Source organism: Pyrgilauda ruficollis, unplaced genomic scaffold (genome assembly GCF_017590135.1).
Source record: "Pyrgilauda ruficollis isolate IOZ18807 unplaced genomic scaffold, ASM1759013v1 scaffold61, whole genome shotgun sequence".
Classification (NCBI taxonomy): domain Eukaryota; kingdom Metazoa; phylum Chordata; class Aves; order Passeriformes; family Passeridae; genus Pyrgilauda; species Pyrgilauda ruficollis.
Genome location: NW_024527822.1, coordinates 2,990,160 through 3,007,238, shown reverse-complemented (window position 1 = coordinate 3,007,238; position 17,079 = coordinate 2,990,160). Strand labels below are relative to the sequence as shown.

General features: G+C 41.4%; 1 protein-coding gene across 2 annotated transcripts; it reads right to left on the bottom strand.

Moving 5' to 3' along the window:
* Positions 1-569: 569 nt before the first annotated feature.
* PRPF18 (pre-mRNA processing factor 18) lies at positions 570-16,734 on the bottom strand. Of its 2 annotated transcripts, XM_041483770.1 has the most exons (11): positions 16,623-16,734; positions 15,522-15,599; positions 15,348-15,374; positions 12,494-12,598; positions 11,134-11,247; positions 9,205-9,351; positions 7,340-7,408; positions 6,454-6,594; positions 5,930-6,001; positions 3,608-3,763; positions 570-1,206 (listed from the first exon to the last, which is right to left on the bottom strand). In XM_041483770.1, exons 1-11 carry the CDS (start codon positions 16,686-16,688, stop codon positions 1,126-1,128), a joined length of 1,056 nt encoding a protein of 351 aa, XP_041339704.1. In that variant the 5' UTR covers positions 16,689-16,734; the 3' UTR covers positions 570-1,125. The 2 variants fall into 2 exon arrangements, with proteins under 2 accessions (XP_041339704.1, XP_041339705.1); XM_041483771.1 differs by lacking the exon at positions 15,348-15,374.
* Positions 16,735-17,079: the final 345 nt, after the last annotated feature.

The window sequence follows — 17,079 nt, the reverse complement described above, 5'->3', positions numbered from 1 at the left end:
GTCCAAAGAAGCACTTCAGAATCTGAGAGTCTCCAGAAGAACCTGAATTTCTCCAAGATACTCATCCCAACTCACATTCCCCAGTATCTCTCACTGTGCCACAGGACACTGGGAACACCCAAGGGAGACAGGTCACTCCTTGAGAAGAGGGCTCCAGTTCCTCCAAGCTGCCAGTTGAGGTGAGGACCCAGACAAACCCATGCAATGGAATAGTGACACAATTCTTCAGGAAGTTGTTCTGCTCAAAACTAACAAAGTTTCAATATTAGACATCATCATTCCCATGGGTTTCCTCACCATCCCCAGTCAGGATACACAATGGTAAAGATTTGTGGCTGCTAGAAATACTGTTCACGGTCATGGGAGGTCCTAATTATTTTCTCTGCAATGCCCAGCAGATTGAAAATTTTCTCCAGATGTACAAAAATGGAATTTGAAAGCCTCAAGAGCCATAAGATTACTTCCCCCAAGCCCAGAAGGTTTATATTAAAAATGTCGTTACCAAAAAAAAAAAAAAAAAAAGCGCCAAATCAGATGCGTTCAAGATCAAAAATTCTTTGCACTGAGGCTGAGAAATATATAAACTTTTTTTTATTCCTGATAAATACCACATGAAAGATTAGCCAATAAAGTCTTTATATTTACAGAAATAACCAAGATTCAGATTCAACTGCTTCCCTCTAATCATCTCCCCACGTCAGTCTCCAATGCAAAAGCAGCCAAAAAAAGCCCCACATATGCTCCTTGCAGGGCTGAGACTCATCTAAAGCTATAAAATATGGGAAATAGTTCAATCTGCACAGTTCCCTGAATAACAAACTGAAATAAAAGCAGTTGTCATGTGCATTGTCCCTTGGTCATTGTCTTGGTCTTCAACTCTTGAAAACCCATCCCTCTGCTGTACGTTGGATGTGTCCAGTAAAAAGCACAGATTTCAAAATAAATCTAAATAAATGGGGCTTGGAAAAGGGAAGCTGTAAAAAAAAAAAAAAAAAAAAATCTCCTTTCTGCTTTTTTTTGCAAAGCCCACCCCAAGTTCTTGTTTGTTTTCAGGCTCAAAGTCTGCCTCTTCCATCCTCTCTGGGTGTTGGAGCCCAAAATGTGAGCCCCAGCCCCCACAGAGCCTCACAGCGCGTTGTACTCCACACATTTGGATGGGTCTGTTGGGAAGTGCTTCTGGCAAATGGTCATCAGCCTCTTCAGCCCCTGGGAATTAACAAAACAAGGACAATTCTGTAATAAGGCTGCAGCTGTTGAACAAACTTAATAGCCTACAGTATTCTTAAGCTTAACAAGAAGATTTAAAAAGAAAAGGCTGCTATTTTGAGGTTGGGATTTTTATTCTGGTAGTTATTCTGTTTAAAGTTTTGAGGTTCTCTTCAATATTAAAGGAGTTTGTGGCATAATAAAAAAGGCTACAGCTTCAACCCTATCTGGTAAGATTCACAGTGAAGGATCACACTGTGATCCTTCACAGTGAATCCTTCACTGTGATTCACTGTGAAGAAAAAGGGAATTCTTCATTCCCTTCTTTAATTCTTTAATCCCTCTTTATCACCAAGGGAACAAATTATATCATAGTTAAAGATATTTTCAAGAAAGCTGAATATTAAAATTCATTCTAAAGAGCAAAAAGCAATTTCAAAACAAGCTGCAGAGCCAAGGCAAGAACCAAACACTTCTCAGGAGGAGAACTGTGGACACAGGATATCACAGAGGCAAACTGAAGCAATCAAGGAGAAAGGCAGAATGTGGGCTTTTCAGTTCTTTCAAGGCATCAACTGCCAAAAACCAACATGACAGGAACCCTGTGATTATTTTCTTTCAAGTCACACAGAAAAGTCTAACAAAGCAGAAAGCCAACTGCTGTGGTAAAAGTGTAATTTAGCAGTGACACTGTACCCCAAGATGGCAGAGACATGTCCCTGTCATGAGACTTTCCCCATGGAAGGCAGCTCCTCACTCAGGGAAAAATGATTCAACAGGATGATGCTTTGGCCTTTCTCATGCAGGCAAGCATGGAAAGTCTGTCCCAGCACCATAATGACTCTTTGTTTGAGATGTTCTCACTCCAGAGTGCTGCAACCAGGAGCACGTTCGCTTCATGCAGCTGCTGGGAGCACGAGTAATAAACATCCCATGCTCCAGTTTGAACCAAACTTGCCAAACAAGACCCAATTTAAAACCAACATGAAGAACATACATGTTTAAAACCAACTTTGTCTTGGTGCTGCAGTGAGTTGAGTAATTTAGAAGCAGAGGTATGAAATTCCCAGTGGGAAGATGAACTCAAGGATTTCCTTGGCCAAAAGAGGTAGCCCCAAAAGCAGAGAAGGGACAAACTGGGGATCACACACATCTTCCACAACGTTATGTTATGTTCTGAGAGACCAAGCAACACTCCAGAGTAGAGATCCTTCTGCCCAGGAGTGGCAAATGGACAGGGAAGGCCAGTTACTGAGCAGCCTGGTCTGGAAGGCTCCCCTGCCAAGGGAGTTGGAACTTGATAGTCTTTGAAGGTCTCTTTCAATCCAAACCATTCTGTGACTCAATGAATTATTCACCATTATGACACGTGGATGAACACAGACCACAATAACATTATTTAGTTTAAAACTATTTTATCCATTAAATACTTCCAAGCATAATTGGAGCCTGTCTCTGAAGATGCATAATCCACAAGCCAATTTTCACCTTACAAAATAATTGGTCAAATTTAATTTGCTGTCTCTGTAGTGTCTGGAGCCCCCTGTGCCTTCACAATGATATTTTTTCAGGTTATGCTATTAAAAACTAGAGTTGAAGAGAAACCAAAGGTTATACTTGCAGCCCAACTACAGACACTCAGAGCAGAAGGGAAGTTGCATTCTCCAAGCAATGTCCTTGCAGACATCTGCAGAAGCTGAAAAGCAACAGGAGTCCTGCTGCTGAAGAAGAAAGATATTTATAAATCTTGCCTTCCAGGAGCTCTGAGCTCCATGATGCTGCTCTGGAGGCTTCAGAGTTAACCCAGAAGGTTTTTTATCTCAATGAAACTGCAACTGGCAAGAGCCAAACACATTTAACAGTACCAAGAAAGAAGGCTTGTTTCCTGTGAGCTGTCCACCCACTGTGTGGAAAGGACAGAGCAGAAAAACAGCACTCCTATTTCCACAACCAGAAGTCCACACGGGTATGAAGATGCCCAGGAGGAATTAAGCCTGGAATTTTGAGCCCAGATTCCTGAACTTATTAATGAATGCATTTATCTAATTGCTGAAGTAGTCAGAAGGACTGAATTTTACAGTATTAAATTCCGTGCATGTTTAAAGCACGAGTTAAGCAGTGAGAGGCCTCAGGAGAACCAAGCCTGTCTTCACAGCTGCTTTGGTGTTCATGCAGGATCACAGCAGCTCAGAAAAACCCATTAGACTGTTCCTGGCCCAGCACTGAAGAGCCTCCAGGTCCTGGATGAGCTACTGTTAATTGGATGTTATGCTTGACACAAACTAAACCCGTCCATTTCTGGGACCCTTCTACCACATCACCTGATGTTACCATGACACTGATGTTTCTCAAAGACCCCCCTACACAAGCAGACCTGTTGGATTTCCAAAGCTGCCATTACCTGTATGTATTTCCTCTGAGTTTCATCGTTGAGCACGTGGGCCACGTGCTTGGAGAAAATCTTCTCGCGCCCCGTCCGCGCGTGGATGCCGACCATGGTGACGCCGATGGGCCAGGGAGCGTTCCCTATGGCCATCTGCAGATAGGCATCGTTGGCCTGGAGAGGGAAGGGCATCACTGAGCACCACAGCAGCTGCACCACACAAAGCATTTCTGCACTGCCAGGTGCAGTTAAACACCCATTCCAGTGTCCCTGATCCGGTGTCACTGCACGCTATCAACCAACTGCACAACGCGCCTTCCCACGTGGAACTCTGAGGGAAGTTTCACAAGGGACTTTGCCTTATGAAAAAAAAGAACTGGATAAGGCAGTCTGGTTATCTTGACCAAAAGTAAGGTTTACTGGGGTTATTTTCAACTCAACCATCTCTGGTTAAATAAGGTTACATTTGTAACCATGCTGAAGGCCAGAGCAGTAGCAGCAGTAAATCAATCAGGAATTTCCCCATCAAGAGCGCAGATCCTGTTTTAAAGCTGTAACAGACAACACTCCTGGGGAAAAACAGGGATAGAACTCAAAGGGAAAATTAACAGAAAGAAAGGCATAAAGGAAGAGGAGTATAGAGCTTAAAAAAACCCAGCATAGCAACTGAGAACCAGCAAGTGACAGATACAATTACAGAAAAAACCTGAAGGACGTGGAACAGGACATTCCTTCTCTATTAGAGAGCAGCTACAAAACTGACTGATAAAGAGTTCATTTATCACCTCCTATTCAGAAACTGGACAATGAGAAGCAGCAATCATGACCAGTGGGTGCAGATTCTTTCCAGCTAGCACTGAACAAACTGGGAGGTGAATAATGAACAAGGCAGGGGTGGCAGACAGACCCAGAGGACAGAGCTTAGTCATCACCTGCGTGAGGCAGAATCTGAACAGTCTTTGTGAAATACCTACTTGCTGACTGAAATATACTTTTGTGATGAAACAGTATGTGAACATGCAATCAAAGACCCTTGCAGGAGTGTCACAACAGGGTTAATTAAGGCTGAGTGGACAACTTGCATTCTGGCTTTTGCCTGCTGTCAACACATTGATTTCAAAATTAAAATGTTCCAAGCTTTTCAACTAACAAAGCAGCCAGAATTTGTGGCTGACAGTATTCACTAGGGTGCACAAAGCAAGCAGCAGGCAAAAAGAGACAGAAGACAAAAGTAGGCAAAAAGAGGCAAGTCTCTTAGCAAGCAAAATTGAAAAGGATGTGAGTATCTGTAAAAGCATTAGCCTAACGTAAAAAAAACCAAAACAAAACAACTAAACATCCAAATGTGTACTCAAGTCATCCAAAGTCTCTGTGAAGTTGACTTAAAGGCAAGCACCTCTAGGAGAGAGAAGCACTGCTGATTAACCCAGAGATACACCACATTCCTGCATGCTTATTAGTTTGAGAAGGTATTGGAAAGGGAATTTCCACATAATGATGACAACCAAGAGGAAAAAAATGCTTCAAATAAAATCCCACTACCATACATCTCACATGTTCAGTTCTGCTTCCAAATGATTTTGGATTAAATCTGCCTTAGGCCATACAAAGTTTTTTTCAGCATCAAAAGCAGGTTTGCTTGCTTACTTGACAAATTATGCCAAATCCTCACAAGAAAACTAAGAAATACTAGAAATTTAAAGGCAAAAGACAGCTCAGCTTCCTCTGCACATACAAGCTGCTTCAGCAAATGCTATTGATATTTCAGTTTCACTTCTGAAGCTAGCTACAAATAATACCTAATACTGCCTTTGATCTTGTGTCCCAAAGTACTTCTGCCTCCTGCAGTGAGCAGACTTCATCTAAAAAATCTTCTCATTAACTTACCTCAACCTTACCAGGCCATTTAATGTGAGTGTAGACAAAGAAAGGGACAGTCCCTCATATTCAATAACTCAGTTTTCCTCAATTAATTCCTAATTAATTAATCATCAACACCCTATTACTATTCAATACCTTAATTTAACCTTAGAACATCAGGTTTCCCCTTGAGGAATGCCTCTGCAACTTACTATACCCATCTCTGAGAAAAATTTTCTTCATGTTTACAAAGCTGTGCAGTTTCACGAACCTCAAAAGACCTGCTGTCAGGCTGTGGATCAAACACTACTTAGAGCCCAACATTTCACAGACATTTTTCATTTTGTTGGGATAGATGTTATATTTCCAGCTATGCATCTTCAAAATGAAAAAAAATATGGGAATGCTGAAGCAATAAACTCAATTTTTTACAACCAGACAGCATGAACATGACAAAAGGAAAAGGACAAACAAACGTACCTTCACGTATTCTCTTTGCAACATAAATTTAATAATATCTGTTATTGATTCTTTGATGTCTGCAGGAAGTGTCTACAGGAGAGAGGGGGAAGAAAAAAAAAGACATTTACTTCAGAACAGCAGCTCAGGAAAATCATCTTACTCAGCATTTATGCAAAGTTTAGCAACTACCCTTGCTTGAGGAGTTGCACAAAGGAAAATATGTTCATTATTCAGATGCAGGATCTGAAGAGGAGAGGTTAAGTGGTTACACCTGGTAGCTGATGGCAAAGTGCAAAATGCAACCCCAATTTTCTGTCATGTTTGCAACCCAGGGAGCAGGTGCTGCTTTAAACAGCTAAAAAAGCAGTGAGTGGGCAGATTTCACTGATTGAGATAAAGTCAGAACTGGGTGTCAGGAGCTCTAGATACAGAAACTGTCACCAGTTCACTCATCCCCTCTCCTGGAAAAGTGCCTTCTGGAGAGAGCCCTGATGCGGGGTGCTTGGAAAGCAAGGCTGAAGTGGCATTTAGAGGTGATTCACCCTTTTGCGGAGCTTCCTGAAGAGCGGCCGCAGGTAGGACTCGGTCTGTTTCTGCGTGGCGCTGTTCAGCTTCCCCTGCACGCCCCGCTTCACGTAGTCCTCTCTGGCATTCAGCTCCTTGGCCCAAACTCCCAGGAGGAACTGCAGGGAGCAAGCACATCTGTGTCATGGTGCCATCTAGTGACTTCCCGGCACATCAGACAGAACACAGGGCTAAGCACGCAAGGCAAAGTGAGCTTTTTGCAGAAATCTGAGTTAAGAAGGTAAAACCCTTTTCAGAAGGATAGGCAAGGAGGGACAGGATGCTCTCTTATCTTAAATGTACACACACAAATTAAAGCTTCAGCTCTTGCTGTGACTTTGATTACCACAACAGCTACACAGGCAGCAGCTGACTGGGCTGAGAGGCAACACAGATTTCTTGCCAGGAAACAAGGAAACAATTTCCTGCCATCCACCTGAACCTGTGGACTTCCTTTAAAACTCTCTAATTTCACTAACAGTATCAGGTGACATTCCAGTTCAGGTTGCACTGTTCCAAGGAAACTCCTCCAAAGGTTTCAGTGCCACAGTACCACACAGAGGCAGCTACAGACAACTGCCTCAAATATCACACGACAATCAAAACCGTATTTATTTTGTCTGGAAAAGCAAGACCAGATCTTGAAGAATGCTGCTCTCCCAAGAGCTCTCTCCCAGATTTGGCACAAGTCACTGTTGTGACTAACAAAGGCTGTGGAGTGCCAAGCATTTCAAAAAACCACATCTTACACATAACATGTGAGATTTTCCTCTCAAGCAGCTGAAACCCACCCTTCTATTCTTGAAATGCATCTGCATGGTATTAATAATGTGACACAACTACAGAATAATTAGAGCTTGTTACCTTCAAGAACTTTGTTATGATGTCCATATCATAGTGATCATCACCCCGTCCTAAGGATTCTCCCAAAGCCTGGAACAGGGGGGAGAAAATGGCCATTACTTCTACTTTGTCTAGTCTGCCAGCACCACCACAGCAGAGCATGGCTCACTGCACCACAAACTGCAATAAATTCCACAAGAAATCCCAAACACTGGTCACAAAACAGGTACAAATGCTACTGAAATTTGTTAATCTATTAAAAACATTTACATCAGAATGGCAATATGATTATTTCTGAAAAGTCAATGCAACAGTAATTCTTCAGCCATTAACTACTAAATTATTGGCATAATTAGCAGCTGTCTGACAGCACTGTATTAAGGGGAAATGTGGGTGCACTGCATTTTTTGAGATCCCCAAAGCCATCAAATAACCTAATTATTTTGTTATGTTATTTCAATTCTCTGATGTACTGGGGGCTTTTTATCATTTAATTGCAACTGTGAATTTGAGGGAGCAAATTAAAAAAAAGAAAAACCCAAAACCAAGCAACAAACCACTAAAAAAGCCCAGCTGCATGCTCCAATTCTCCACCATCCTGCCAAAACCTCAAAACTGTAAATACTAACAGTAAATTTTATAAACATTTTCCACTAGGTATAGTTCCATTTATAATCAATTTCCATTGCCCTCATGTTTCCAAAGTGAGTTTTATTTTTAAAAATCTCCTAGATTTGAAGTCAAATTCAATGTAAGCCTTCATGCTCAAGGCAATGCAGTTAAAGTAATATAAAATTAAGACACGATGTTTTCAAACTTTTTAGAAAAATATTGTTTGCATGGCTCAAACCAAGCCTGCCCTACTACCACAAAAAGGGGTTATTTTGAGAGCTAACAGATCAAGAAAGTGCAGCTCCAATACTGCTGCTATCCACTCTGGTACTGCAGTTATTTTAAACCAGAACCCCTGGCACCATAACAAAAAAAAACAGACTATTTTTTAATAATAATATATTCACTTCAGCTTTCAGTTATAAATCGTATTATTTCTTAAACACACTTTTGGAAGGATGTTATGAAGATTAACTCCTGCAAAGAGTTTTGAAGATTAAGGGTAAAAGTCTTCAGCTCAAGTTAATGTGCTTTTCAAAACATTATCCTCAAATACCAGGTGCTGAATGCATTTCCTGGCACTCAGTCTCCACTCACTCACAGAAACACCACAGGATTCTTTCAGAACAGAGCAGCAATTAGCATTCAAGTTTTTGGGACACATTATGTCTGCACTAATATTTCCTGTGGTCTGCCTCCTTCTGATGCTTTTTTTTTTTGCCCTAGATGTTTTCATATCAAGTGTTCTTTCTGTGTGTCTATTTTTCAGAGTCCTTCTTCCTTGTATAGGGAAAATTAATTGGTACTTATTAATTGGACCTTATTACCCTCTCAAATATTCAATGGAAAGGCTTTGGCATTTATGACCAGGTAATCTATTGGAATTAAATTCTCTACTTCTGAAATTCCTGGAGAATGAATCTTTACTGTATCACTGTCTTTGCAGGCAACACCTGTCCCCTTTGGGATGAAGTGCTGTCAACAAAGACCACTTGAGTTTCATTTGTCTTGTAGGAACCTACAGTGCAACTCCAGGCTTGGAAACCTAAATTTTCTCCTTAAGAATAGAACAAAGACCACTTGAGTTTTCATTTGTCTCTTGTAGGAACCTACAGTGCAACTCCAGGCTTGGAAACCCAAATTTTCTCCTTAAGAATACTTCAAAATGACTAAGTCAGCTGTTGAAAAGAAGACAACTTTTTCCAAACAATCCTGAAGCTTCCTCACAGCAACATACTACATCTAACATCCCTTAGTTGTGACCTATCCCATACTTCTAGTTCTTCAATAGTAGTATTCTCCTCATGGACTTTCAGGTCATTCTGGGAGTCATCATCTCCTGCTTCTTGGCCACCCACAATTTCATTCAGATACTGCTGATCAATCTTATCCAAAGCAGCCTTCAGGTCATTTCTCAGGCCCTAGGAAACAGAAAAAAAAAAAAAAAGAGACTGGTTTATTAAAAAAACCCTCAAGTAAATAAAAGCAGTTCAGCACTGTCACCATGAGCATCTAACTTCTGCTTAAGGTGCAAATTCTGTAAAAACACACATAAGGGTTTAGTCTTGTTTGAATTTAACTGAACTCCAACAACAGTTTGTGCTTCAGCACTTAACAAAAAAAGCAGGTGCATGAACTTCTCAAGCACTCATACCTATGAAAAATACTTTTTACAGTATTTTCACCAAAAAAAAGCCTGGAGGATGGAATCAGCCTCTAGGACTTTCTTCAAGTCATTTTCTCCAAGCAATGCACTGAACCACCCCAAAACAAATGAAAACCAGACCATAACCATCATCAGCTCTACAAGTCTTCACACCTGCCCTGAAAAAAAGCTGTAAATAAGTCTCACTCCTTCAGTGCCAGACATAAAACAATAATGTTGTTTCCTTTTATTACAAATTACTTAAACATAGCAGAATGTTTTATTATAGATTCACTGCTTAAAAACCCTAAACTTTAGAAGAGGTGACTAAAAAAAACAGAATCAGCTTAAAACCGTATATATATATAAAGTTAAAAGGTTCTTTCAAATAGAACACAAAACTCACCTTAACCACAGTTGAAGGATTTGCCTTCCCATCTTGAGACATAAAATATACAGCTCTATAAAGGACTATGACATTTCTTACCCTCAGATAAATTCAGCCACTCCACAGGGAATGAACATGCACAGTTACTTCCCCTCTTCCATCATCATACTTAGCTGTCTGGAGCATTTCTATTAATCATTTAGTTACTCTAAGAATGTCTGAACCACAAGGTTGATTGACTAAGTAACATGCAGAATCCCTCTAGACAGCAACAGGAGTGACTGAAACATGTAACAAAAATCCAGCACAACCCTATTTATGGGCTCTCTATTTCCTAATCCTGCTCCTGTCATCGATGTCACTGGAGGGGAAGCTTTCATTAGCAGAGCTTTTATTTCTAGATCTGTTTATCTTTATTTTAAAGACTTGGACAGGAAAAGGTTTCCCTTTTATGGGCAGCCCCAGGAAAGACATTTAAAACAATTCAGTTTGCCACAAATTAGGGAAGAAAACTTTAGGGAAGAAAATGCAAATTGTCACTCTGTTAGTAAGGCTGTAAATTTGGTTAACAGTGAATGCAAAACAAACCTCAATTGTGTCTCCTTACTTAACTGATCATTCCTTAAGATAAAATGAATAAATTAATTACATCTTCAAGTCAGTTTTTGAGCTGATGGCTACTTCAAAGGGAAGGGGGGAAAATGACACTTCCATAACAAGTTATCGCTCTGGAATCCAGGGATTTGAAAAATCATTTATATCCCAGAGAGAAAGTATGCAGTCCTGCTCTTACTCACCTGTGCCTTCTCAAGAGTGCACATAATCACAAACAGAGGATTATTCTAACAGTAAGTGATTGTTCCTTGCTCATTAAAAAGCAGGGATAAAACAAGCTGGGGTATTAGTGCCACCTCAAGGCCCCTTTTCCAAGTGACAAGGGCCTGATAGATTTCTAGAGCTGAACTCTAACTTAATTGTAATTGTGAACAAAACTCTGATATTTAACATAGTTTCTCAGCAAATTAAGAAAAATAAAAGAGAAAAGAGCACATATTCTCTTTGATGTCTATTACCCCCTCCTCCTGAAAATTAACAGTTACTGAAAATGATTTTTAGTAACTTTTCTAGGGTTACTTACACCATGAATAAGTAACTAAGAGCCAGGCTTACCTTGTTCACTTCAGGTGCAAGAATTTCTATCTTCCTCAGCCGTTGAAATGCATCATAATCTGTTTCTCCAAACAGCCTGATGGGCTCACCCCTCTCTCGTAACCTCCTGATAACCTGAAAAGAATCAAAGCACTCCCTGACGCATAAAGGAAGCAAAATAAAATCCAGAATGACAGATTTATTTACTTTGCTTAGAATAACAAGCTGAGCTGGACTGGAGAGGAAATGGCAATATTTTAAGCAGTCAAAAAATGTTCCAGACACTTTCCAATCTAAATATAAAATTCCCACGGTATTTCAGTGAAAGGTCATTCCAAATATTACCGACCCAAATTCTGCATAAAATCCCAGGCTGTCTGATACAGCCAAACTTCTTCCTGCTCTGACTTGTTCAAACAAATACACAAAAAATCATCCCTCCGGCAGAGCTTAAAAACCACTTTCAAAATCACAAAGGAACTTGACAATAATCTCACCCACCTATTTGTCTTGACAATAAAAATACAAACTGGGCTGCAGGTTGTCCCAGCACAGCTATGAGATGATCTGCTGAAAACCCACATCACTAAGCATTTGGGAAATATGAAGTCCTAAAACCTAATGGGATAGTTACTTTAAAAGTAGATATAACAGAAGTGAAAAAGCCTCCCTCAACTTGATTCAAACCTCAAACCAAACACAAAACCAACAACACCCATTACAAGTCCTGTAAAAACCTGAATATCCTGACAAATTAAGGGCAGGTGTGACATGCTTGGATGACCTCAGTTGTGAATTTCAGTATTTCCAAGATTAGAGTGTATTCTGTACTTCTGAACTTCCTGCTTCTCCTTTGGGGTGTGGATCTGTTTGTGAACTTAAATCCAGATAGGCATTTTTATCCTTAGAAAAGGCAAAAAACATCCCAGCTGCTCTGGCTTTAGGACTGTTTCTTCTAGAGGCTAAGGTGAACTTCCAAAACTTGGTTTCTGAACTTGTGCTCAGACCACAAGTTACAAAGAAAAGAAGCTCAGGGGAAAATAAATCTTGGAAAAAGTCAGCATGCCATCTTCGGTGCAATCCAAGAATAATGCTGATATTCAGGGTATCTCTCTGACAGAGCTGTAAAATGTTACACAACATCTGTGTAAATCCCTGTAACAGAGAGGCTCCAGCCATCTGCACCTCCCTATGTATTCAACTGGACAGCAGAGCCCTGATAAGCAAAGATGATCATTAATTGCTGACTGCAAAAATGGAAGCTTATTATTAAATAAAACTGCCATAAAAAGTACAGTTCACTGGATGAAAAAGCCTAACAAGGAATTCCAGGTGCACCTGCTGTTAACTCAAGGAGTCAGTTTATGGTTTTTGATTTTACCTCCTGTCTGGAAAGAGTCATTGGTAACTTTTCCTCTGCCAGTTCGAGTTCCAGCACTGGATTTGATGTAGCCAGTGGTTTCTCCTCCTCTTCTTGCTGCTGTACCTACACATTCAACAGACAAAGTTACTCATGTGCACTGGAAATAAACCCACATATTGATGACAGATGATGGCAAGATACAAGAAATGATGGCAAGAACTCTGGAACACAGACTTTAGTATAACAATATAAACCTTTAGTTTCATAGTTTTATGGTCCATAATTGCACCTCACAAAACAATAAAAGTTCTTGATAGTATCAAGAACTAACACTTCTGCAGGTTGCAGGAAGCAGTCTCTCCAGCAAACAGAAAGGACAATTGCTGAAGTTTGGCTGTCACTTTAGCAGGCAGATGCCAGCACTGGTGCCAAAAATAGCAAATCCACCCTCTGCCTGTTGATTCCTGCCCCTGTTCCATCCTTCCTACCCAGGCAAGACCATTTGCATCAATGTGTGATGAACCACAAGGGGGAAATTATTCAAACAGAAAATACTCTGACAAACACAAATACTGGTACTGTTCCCAGCCTGCTTCCCTTCCTCATCCAGCTCCCCAGGACAGACAGAAGGACAGAAGGAAAACCCCAGAGCAGGGTGAGAGTGGGGCTGCCTCTCCCAGGGTCAGTGTCAGTTACAGTGTTCATTACCTGCAGCCTCAGCAAGCTGAGCACAGTGAGCAGTGATCCACAGTTTCTGTTGGGCTTTGAGAGGTAATGAACCTCTCCAAACTTGTTTTAGGTAATGCACCTCTCTAACAACCTTGCCAGTTTCTTACAGGTAAAAAAAAAAAAAACAAACTAAAACAAAAAAGACACAACTGCTCATAGGAGCAGGATATCTTTAACAACTCCTCTTAGTCTAAAAGAAGGTCCCAAATCAAAGAGAGCATCCCTTCTTAATTATTCAGTATTTTAATAATGCAAACCAACTCTTTGATCCAAGTAACTTTGAGACAGCAGCCATGTAACTACAGCTCCCTGTACAAGCTCAGATTCAACACTTCTGACAGCAGGAGCAGATTGCTGGTGGTAATATTCCTATAATAAGGAAACACCTTCAGTGCTCACTCATACCTTGTTTTTTCTCATTTTATTTCCTTTCTGTACTAAAAGGGAAATAATCCAATGAATGCTAGAGCAGCCTGCAGTATTCCCTGTGTATGGGCAGCCTGTATTTGGGTTGATCAATCCGAGGAAGGTACTGGTCAGAATTTTAATTTTTTTTTAATAGGCTTTTTATTCTTTCAGGACACAGTGCCAGCCTTGCTCAGGTGTCAGTGTGACTCTGTGTGGCTGGCAGGATCCACCCCTGGGGCTTCAGCTACAAGATTCAGCAATTTCAGATGTACAAATCTACACTCAATGTTGTATTAGCAAACACAGAGAAAAATCAATCCTACAAATATAGATGTTTGGAATGAACAAGGGAAAGACAATTAAATCAATGTTTAACACATAAAGAGAGGGGGAAAATAAAATTTTCATCAATGCAGGGAAGGAGGAATTGACAGGGGACAGAAAATATGGAAGAAGGTGTAAATTTATTTTTTTAATATAGTCCCAGAGCAGAAGGATACATACAAATTTTAACTTACAAACATTCTTGAAATCATAAAGAGATAGCAGCACTGGAAGAAAAGATTTGATCCATTCTGTCAGCTGGACTCCAAGTTATAAGCAGTATCTGTACCACTGTTATTTTGTTTCAGTGCTTTCTTCAAGCAAGTGAAATTATTCCAACTTATTATGTCTAAGCAAAGTAAAAAAACACCTGCATTTAAAAGGAAATCAGTCTGTGTTCCATGTCTCATTAACAGAGTAAAGAACCAAGGCAGAAATCTGGGAGGCTCTAAAAAGATACTAAATGTAACAAAGTAACTTATTTTAAAACCATTGTCGGGGTTGCATTTCACACCCAAACTGGTGCTGCAGCAGCACAGGTAACCCCAGTTTAACCACATCAGGTTCTGAAGAATTCAAGCTAATGCTCAAAAGGCACCAGAAAGCCATTTGCACTGGGAAGAGCAGCTGCATTCACAGAGCTTTCCCATGACTCCAATGCTGCACGTTCCGAGAATCGTTTTGGCATCGATGTTCAAATGCGCACAAACAGATCAAGGTTTCAGAATAAGTCACTAACTGGGTAAAGGTCACTTGAAAACAAAGCTCCTATTTGTGCCCTCTAACAGCAAACAAGATTATGGAACTGTCTTCCCCAGGGAATGCATCCCCCTCCCAGACACCCCGTCAGGCAGGCAGGCAGGCACACACACTTGTAAAAGACAACAACATTCTTTCCATTTCAGTAAACTCTTGCCCTGACACCATTACAAGGCAGATAAAGCCTTCCAGATCACCCATTTGTTGCAAAATGCACCCGAGGTTACCAATTGTTTCTAATATTTTGCCAGCAAGAACATAAATGCTGTTGCACAGCTTCAGTGCTGGGTGGTTAATGGCCAAAACCCAAATACAAATTTAGGAGAGTTGGCAGATCTTTTTGATGCACACCCACACTATACTGATTTCTTTTGGACGTTTTGACAATGAAGATGGGATAAAATTATCCAAATGTATCCATTTTTCTCAATAAGGGGAGGAAGGTGGCTATATCAGATCCAGTGTTCATGCCTAACAGCACAATTTAATAAGAAAGGAAGACAAGCTTTGATCCCGAGCCACTTCATGCTTTCCACAAATAAAAACAAACAAACAAAAAAAAGAAACAAAAGCCAAACCATAACACAAACTCAAGTAGCTGTATGTCATGCATATCTTTTCCTGCATTGAAAATGGTTTTGGAAAGTCATACCTCTCCAGGTGGCTTCTCATTTACAGGCTAATGTATAACATTAACAGATTGAACAAAGAACAACAATTATCATTAACAACATTGATATCATTGATTTAAAAAAAAAAAAAAAAAAAAAAAAAAGAGCAGACTTCAAAATAAACACACCAAGTCCTGGAAGAACAATTTCCATACCTTGTAGCCACATCTCTGGAAGTAGGCCTCCTCTTCCTTTTTAGCTAACTCACTGCGTTTGAAATACTTCTTATTGCCCTACAAGAGAGGAGAGTTGTAACCAGTTCACAGTTTTGCATGGCTGAGCAAAAATGACTCAAACTTTCTTACTTGGCTTGGTGAACTCAGCTACATCCTTTCCCAGAGATGCCTAGCTGGAAGCACCTCTGAAATCAGCAATACAGAGTTACTTTGCAGGATATATGCATAAGCAGAATTAAAAGTACAAAGTGATTGGCAGCACTTTAGAAAACCCAAGTTTTTTGTCATGTAAAGCCTCGGTGGTCTCTGGTGTAAAGCTTCACTTCAGACATGCACAAGCCAGGCCCAGGCTGTTTAGATAAACCATTCTGAACACATCATTTGACATTACATCAAGGAGGTGGGAGAGATCACCTTTCTACACAGTATTTTATAACCTTGCTTGGAGGAGCTTTGTAGAAATGTGCCTGAAAAGACATTCCAGACACACAACAGCTGGAAAATGTGGACACCCCAAAGCATTTTCCTTGACTAGTACAAACTACAACTTCTTCCTTCATGCTCTGCCTGGCACACAACAGCCGCTGACCACAGCTCCCTATGTCAGCCTCTGATGCCAAAACTCAAAATCAGACACCCCTGAATGGGGCTCTGCTGTACTGTGGGGTTTTTAGGCACACACACCCTGCTCACACCCTGCCTGGATATGGGGTTTTTAGGCACACACACACACACGGCTCACACCCTGCCCGGGTATGGACAGAACGCGGCTGTGGGGAGGAAAGAAACCACACTGCTCACCCAGGTTCGCACTGCCTGTTCTCATCTCTCGGTGCCCGAAACAAACTAAACCAGCCGCAAAAGCCCATGGAACACAGCGAGGCCGAAGCCAGGCTGCACCCTCGCTCCCAGACTCCTCCTGGCTCCCGCCCGATCCATCCCGGCTTTGGGAAACCCGGCCCTGGGCCGCTCCGCGCCCCCTTCCCCGGCCCATCCCGGGCCGCTCCCGCCTCACCCCCGCCGCCCTCTCCCGGGCCCACACCCCGGGCGGTTCCTGGTGTCCATGCCGGCCGCCCTCACCCCCAGGAGCTCCTTCTCCTCCAGCTGCTGGCGCTTCCTGCTAATCTCCCGCTTGAGGATGTCCATGGCGGCCTCGGGAAGTACCGCAGGAAAACAACGCCGTCACTTCCGGGGAGGCCGCGCCGCCACGCGGCGACTCCTAGCGGCTGGGAGGAGCGGCGGGATCGGGGGCCGGTCAGTCCCTTGTCCCCCAAGTGACAAGTGACAGACGGGAGGAGATGGCCTAAATTGTGCCAGGAGACGTTTAGATTTGATATTAGGAAAGGTTTCTTCAGTATCTGTGTAATCTCATGCTGTTGTTGGAAGCAGATTATTTAAAGTGATACACAGACAGTATAATGACAGTAATTATGAGACAGAGCCAAAATATAGCTGCTTTGTATCAAGGAATGTAGCAAAAGAGGTGGAATACGATTTTTAGAGGGGTCTTTCCCTGTTTTAGTACAGCTGGTTTTAC